At 44.0% G+C, this 6932-nt stretch overlaps 1 protein-coding gene across 1 annotated transcript in view; it reads right to left on the bottom strand.

The window, feature by feature from the left end:
• FBXO3 (F-box protein 3) overlaps positions 1-5730 on the bottom strand; it is a 39384-nt gene extending 33654 nt beyond the window's left edge. The window contains 2 exon segments of the mRNA XM_012649643.1: positions 1798-1918; positions 5588-5730. Coding sequence (XP_012505097.1) covers positions 1798-1918; positions 5588-5691 — 225 coding nt within the window. The 5' untranslated portion in view covers positions 5692-5730.
• Positions 5731-6932: the final 1202 nt, after the last annotated feature.

The raw sequence follows: 6932 nt of genomic DNA, 5'->3' as shown, positions 1-6932 counted from the left end.
TTGAGATGGGGTCTCATTATGTTGCCCAGGCTCGTCTTGAACTCCTGGGCTCAAGTGATCCTCCTGCCTTAGCCTCTCCAGTAGCTGGACCTACAGGAGCATGCCACTGCACCTGGCCTAGGCACATTTTTTTGCCTTCAGAAAATGTATAGTCTAATCAGGGAGAAAGAATGAAGTGTAAATTTAAGAGTCAGAAGGGACAGAGGATAAGGCAGCCACAGAGGGCCTTAAGGTAACATACTAATGAGCTTGGACTTCATCCTGTAGGGAATGGAAAGCCATAGAAGGGTTTTAATAGGGGAGTTAAAAGAGCAGAATTGTGGTTGTGGTTTGGGAGGAGTGGATTTAAAGGGTGTAAAGATGGGTTAGGAGGGTTTTGCAGTAGTCCTGGTAAGAGATGAACTGAATTAAAGCTGTGGTAGCTAGATGAAATGAATAGGAAGACTCTAGAAATACACAGAAACTAAAATCAGAAAGGCTTGGTAATGAAATGAATGTAGGAAGAGGGAGGGACGAAGGGGTAGAGGAGAGGGAGAGAGACATATCTAGCATAATTCCTAATTCTGGCTGGAATGTCCAGGTAGATGGTACTACCCTCAAGACTAGGAATGCAGGATAAGTTTAGGAATGGGGGAAAAACAATTTGGGGTGTGTCTGGGGGGAAAACAGTAGCATCTTTTTATTAATCTAAATAATATACACATATATTATCAAAACTAAAAAATACCAAAGAACGTACATGAAAAATTAGTCTCTTGTTCTAAGCCTAACTCCTCAAAGGAAACTTTAGTTATTTTTGGAAGTTATCTCTATAAATCCAAATGTTTACGCCTTTAGTTCTTGATTTATCAATTTTACAATTTTTTCAATTTTCTACTGACACCCTAAAGTGAAATATGAAGATATAGCAATACTTAAAATTCCCCATTCCCTGTTCTTCCTCCTCCCAATGTTTGATAGCTCTGTCATTAATTTTTAGTTCTACCTAAAGGTTGCAGCTTTAAATAATATACTTAACACATTGACTGCCACACTAGAAAAAAAATATTTTTCCTTGGGGCCATGGTGTTTTATTACGAAAATAGAATAAAAACTTCGAAAACAAAATGATCCTTTCTAATTTGATGAAAAAATTAATAAAAAATGAAATTTATTGACATCTATTCATTTAATCCACGTTTTTAGAATTAATTTGTCAATATTAATTTGTAATAATAATAACATCAACAAGTAAGATTTTCATAAACCAACTGCAGGGTTTTGCCCAGGTTTTACTTCACAAGGCCCCGGGCTCAAAACTAGTATGAGTTAAATACAACTCACATGGCAGTTAATGTGTTAAATCTCTACTTCTTGAGTCACTACCTGACTCTTCTCAATCTAAGAAAAAGATATTAGTATGCCTCCCTTTTCTTTCACCTTTCCCAACTCCCACCTTCTGTCATCTATTCTTTGATTCTGTCAAATTTGTTAACATTTACTGAATAATTACAGAAGTTAACAAGTGTGGGACAGCCAATGGAAAGGTCCAGCAGACAGCTGTACAAACAAGTCTAGAGCTCAGTGGCAATGTCAGGGAGGGAGACTGAGGTTTGGGAGTTAGAAGCACAGAGGCAGTCACTATCAACTGCAACAATGCATGCAGGAGAGTTCAGACAGGGAGAAGAGTGGGTCAAGGACAGAACCTTGGAGAACACCAACATTTACAGGCAGGCGTAAGAAGAGCCATCAAGAAAAAGAGACAAGGTTTAGAAAGGAAATCAGGACAGACTAGTGTTATGGAAGCCAAGGGCTAAGTTTCAAGAATACATATTTCCCGCATACTCACTCAGATATCAGCCAGTATTTTTTGCAATGTCTTCTCCACAGAGGATCATGACTTGATAGCTGGCTAAGTCTTCGACTGACATAGCAACAACTGGCAATAACCAGATTCACGATTAGTATAAAAGAAAACAGGAAAATTGAAAAATAATGATTAAAATAAAATATTCATTAAGTTTTGTTTTATGTCTTTGCTTTTCTTATTTTTCATTTGTTATCCTTATAATTACAGTCTTTTACAAAACAGTATTTTCTAAAACCTGTTTAACATGTTAAGTAGTATAATTACCTTGTGAGTAGTAAAACTATTTGAGTTTACAAATAAACCGACACCTCTACAATTGTAATTTTCACACGAAAGTCTATAAGCCATACATACCATCAGAATTAATCTCAAATCAATAAGCTTTCCTACATTTATTATCAGGACACTAATCATTTCTACATAGAGGAAGAAATGTTATTCAGGTATAAACAAGTGGTTTGGGGTTTTTTTCCCCCAAGATCTGTAAGATATATGCTACTAAATGCACAGGATTTTTGTTTGTTTTTTCCTACATTTTTCTTAAAGAAAAAGTACTGCAGCCAAAAACTCTTTTTCATTTAAGCAACTACTGGCTGAGTGGACACACCAATCAAGCGGTATCTGAATCATAACAGTCCTGATTTAATATTCGTGGCTATACAAGTTATCAGCTGCTCAAAACATGGAAGTTTAAGAGCGATTAATTTTCTTACTATACAGAGATTTCTCACACAATAGTGCTCCAATCCTGTAAATGCTACGCTACATAATTAATTTGTAAAAAGAATGAACCTAAGAGTAGGAAAATGAATTTCTATCCTTTCTGAAGAGAAAACACAAGTTATAGAAAGTAGGTATTGAAAGATCTCATTTGGGCAATAGCTAATCAATTAATGGAATCTTAAATCACCTGGTGTTTGTCCAGCCCATGAGTATGGCATGTTAAAAACCAATCAATGGTAAACAGAATAGCCTTTATTTGATTTTCAGATTTTACAGAAACATCATCCTAATCCTTTTCTGACAAGATCAGGAGATGACCAAACTAACTTTTGTGAACAGGAATCCCTCCCTTTTTGTGAATTGAGGTTCCCTTCCCTCTTCTCGATTCTTCTCCCTCCACTGCTCTGGCAGTTGAACAACATAAAAGAATCTGGAATAGATACCAAAGGTGATTTCGATTCACATCAAGGTTGAAAACTAATATTCTAGAGGTTCTGATCAGTTGGTTTAGAGTGAGATTTCCACCTCAGCCATCATATGTTTAAAAAGTGCCACAGGTGATTCTGATGTACAGTAAAGGTTGAGAATTATGTACAACAAATCACCCTGAAAAGGAGAAGGCATCATATGATTTCAGATTCAAACTGTGCAGCTGATACTACATGATGATCCCAATGGATGGACTAATCCAATCCAATCCAGTTCGGCAAATATGTACCAAAGTTTGGCACTGGGCTGGACACCTGGCAAAGTTGGGGTGTATGGTGCAGGAAACAAGATGCAGGACACTGGACACTTTTCTGTGGATAAAATTTGATGGTATTCAGCTTATTTCCACAGACATTTATGGAAGGATCATGTCACTTCTGTTTAAAATTTTGATTACTACCTAAAGCATTTTAAATAAAATCTGATCTCCTCACCTTGGCTCACAAAGTCCTGCATGAACTCACCAGCCTCATCTCATCACTCTGCCTGTGAGTCACTCCCTACCTCCAGCAACACCAGCCTTCTAGCTCCTCCAACAGGCTTTGCTGTTAAACAGTTCTGCTCAACAGTCGCATTAACCTCTGAACAAACATACCTCTCCCTCTGTCGGGGCTACAAATGCCATCTTCATATATGGCAGCTCCTTCCAATTTTAATTGATTGTCTCCCCCTTCCCATTCCTTAACAGAGCACTCTATTTATTTCCTACACAGTACTTTGCACCTCTCATAATTATGCACTTACTTGTATTTCCATCTTGCCCACTAGACTGTAAGCTCCCTGGGAGGGACCTGATCTGCCTTGTTTACTATTGTGCCCCCAACATTTAACAGGCTGGCACATAGCAGCCACTCAAAAACATATCTGTTGAATAAATGATGAATACGAAGATAAACAAGGCAGTCCTTACTTACATTTGAGAAGTGCACTATCTGGCACGGAAATCAATTCTGCAGAGGAAGGAAGAGGGTAGAAAGAGGGTCTTAAAGGAATTCCACCTTACCAGGTTGAGAAGAGATGGGCAAGGCATTCCAGGCAAGGTCAAGAGCTTAAGCCACAGAACAAAAAAGTGCAAGTGCATGGTATGCTGGCATGATTGTGCAATGCAATAGTGGAGGAGAAATAAAGCCTGAAAGGCCTCAGATAATAAACCAAATGATAAGGGCCTTCAATGCCCCTGAAGTTTAGGTTATAGTCTGTAAACAACAAGGGATATCAGAGGTTTTTAAAGAGAATGACAATCAGATGTGTCTTGGAAAGATCACTCTTGCAGCAATAAAAAGTTGGGGCTGGGGGCTAGATTGTAAGAGGTTATAGTAACAGAATATTTCAGATGAAAAAACTTGGAGCTGGAACAGCCTGTCCCAAAGAAAAACTTCATTTTTCTGCTTTAGTACAAGCCTGACTAGAGAAAAAAATGTATTTTCTAGAAAAATAAGTGTTAGCAGGTACTAGTACAGGTAGGAGCCAGAAACTTGAGGCATTCCTCTATCTCCACTTAGCTAGACCAACCAACAGCTATCTGCAACTCCAAGAAATAAGGACCCCTAATAACACAGGACACAATCATCAAAGGGCTAGAATTCAATGGTTAATAAAAAAAAAAAAATCTCGCCTACCCATCCTAAAAGGGCGATTTTGTCTCCTCTGTAAATATACATGGCAGCACAAGAAACTCAAAGCCATGCCACCAGCTGTCAAGGGTGTAAACAATCCTGACACCTCAAGGGGCGGGCTGGCACCGCCATTTCTTCCTCCATCCGACAGTCCCAAGCTCTGAACGAATTGGGCATTTAACCACCCGTATCAACAACCGGTGTTTATTTTTGGAACAGACGCTAGCAATGTGGGAAACCTAAGGTGCATAGGAGGGAAGACAGTCACCTGTATCGCATCACCGGAAGTCAGTACCAAAACACAAAATGTAACACAAACCGTAAGGAAGGCGGCTGAGGACAAAACAATTCTCAGGCATTGAAGTCCGAAAGGGAGCCCTGTCAGAGATTATGGTGCCCAGGAAATCGCACCAAGGGGGTCGGGGGTTGCCTGTCTCTTTCTCTCGCATGCGCAGCCTGCCCACGCCGGCGCCAGACTCCGCAGGCCCGGGGCCCAACGGAGAAGAGCGCGCGCTCCGGACAGTGGCTTTTGCACAGCGGCCAGGGCTGGGCCAGGCCAGGCAGAGATCGGCGGGGCCAGTGGGGGTCCGCGGGGCGCGGATGGGCGGCACTGGGGGCGCTACCTCCGTCCCCTGCGACTGGGCCTCGCCGAGGCGTGGGAGACAGGGTTCTCGTCGCTCCTCAAGACTGGGCCTGGGACGAGAGGAAGACCTCAGGGCGGGGCCCTTTCTGCCCCCGTCTCGCCCCGGGCCCCGGCTGGCTCTGCAGGATAACGGCGGCCGGCCCTGGCGTCTCCTTCTCGTGCCGCGGGAGCCCCGGTCCTGCTGGCGGTCCCGGCCTCCTCCCCTCCTTCCTCACCGCCTCTCCATTCCCCGTGTCCCCATCCCTGCCGTACGCGTCGTCCCATTACTTGATTAGGTCCCGGTAGTCCAAGAAGGATAAGATGAGGAGCAGTGGATCGGTGGGCAGCGATCCTAGGGTCAGCGGTGTCGACTCGGTCTCCATGGCCGCCATCTTGCCTGGCCCGGTGCAGGTCCGGCCCCGCCCCGACCCCGCCCCCCGCCTCCGCCCCCCGCCTCCGCCCGGGCCGCTCCCCAGCAGCTCGCACAGGTTTGTTATGTAAACGCCGGGCCGGCCCCGCCCCCAGGGCGGGCCCGGGAAGGCTCAGTCCCACGCCCCGCGGCCTGAAGCAGATCCCTGCCCGCCTCTTGGCGCTCGGCTTAAGCCTCCTCTACTCTCTCCTCGCTCTGTGGTTCCGATACCTGCCTGGCTTGGCCCTCTGTCGGTCTTTGTTCCCAAGTCTCTGTCTCAGTCTCCCCAGCCCCCTACGAAATTTTACACCCGTTATCCTCGAAGCCTCGCCCAAAATCTAACACTAACGCCTGTACGCCGTTGGCCCCCAAACCCACCGCTTCTCTTCGTTTTCCAGCCCAGGAACCCTTCGTTTCCCCACCTCAGGCTCCCTCGTCACCTGTGTCTCTCGCGCACAGCAGGGCTGCTCCGAGCCTTGTCCACTCGGTACGGGCGGGGCCGGGGGCAGGGGCAGGGATCAGTCAGAGGCACCAGCGGGAGGCTCTTCTCCCAAACTGGGAAAATGGTCGCCGAAGGTATAACTTTATGCCCCTACCCCTCAAATGAAATGTGCACATGGACTGAGTCTGAGTGTCAGCTGCTCTCACCTAATTTGGTCATCACGGCTATTTTTCAGCCTATTGGGGCAATGCAAGGTGTATAGTAAATGAATTTTTTTCAAGTTTTAAAATTTATTTTGGCCAAGGTTTAGATTCTGGAGAATTAGGCACCCTGAGTGTGAAGGGATGAACTGAGACTCCCATAGGGTGTAACTGATGGAGGCTTGAAGATGGCCACTCTTCAGCTTTGCCAAGGTGGTATGAAAATGGGAGTGGGAGAATTAAGTATTTAATATAATGGGCTGTGAGCTAAGAAATATATCTCTTGCCTGATTTCTTCTTTTCCATTGATTTTCCAGAGGCAGGGTATGAAGGGATTTGGGGAGTCCAGACAGACCTGGACTTCACACACCTGTTACTTATTTTGCTAGTACTGAGGTGTTGGAATAGTTAACTATGCCTAAATTCTATGAGCCTATTCCTCATCTCTAAACACCACCCCTCTGATGGTAGATTAAGGATGGTAATAATTCTTTGTATAAAGTGTCTGGCTGGATACTCAATAAATGTTAATTTCTCAAGCTTCTACATGCATAAATCACTAAGTTTTCCAAACTTCCACAT

Source organism: Propithecus coquereli, unplaced genomic scaffold, assembly GCF_000956105.1.
Source record: "Propithecus coquereli isolate 6110/MARCELLA unplaced genomic scaffold, Pcoq_1.0 Scaffold30, whole genome shotgun sequence".
Taxonomy (NCBI): Eukaryota; Metazoa; Chordata; class Mammalia; order Primates; family Indriidae; genus Propithecus; species Propithecus coquereli.
The sequence above is the reverse complement of the archived record's forward strand: the minus strand, read 5'-3'. Positions and strand labels throughout refer to the sequence as shown.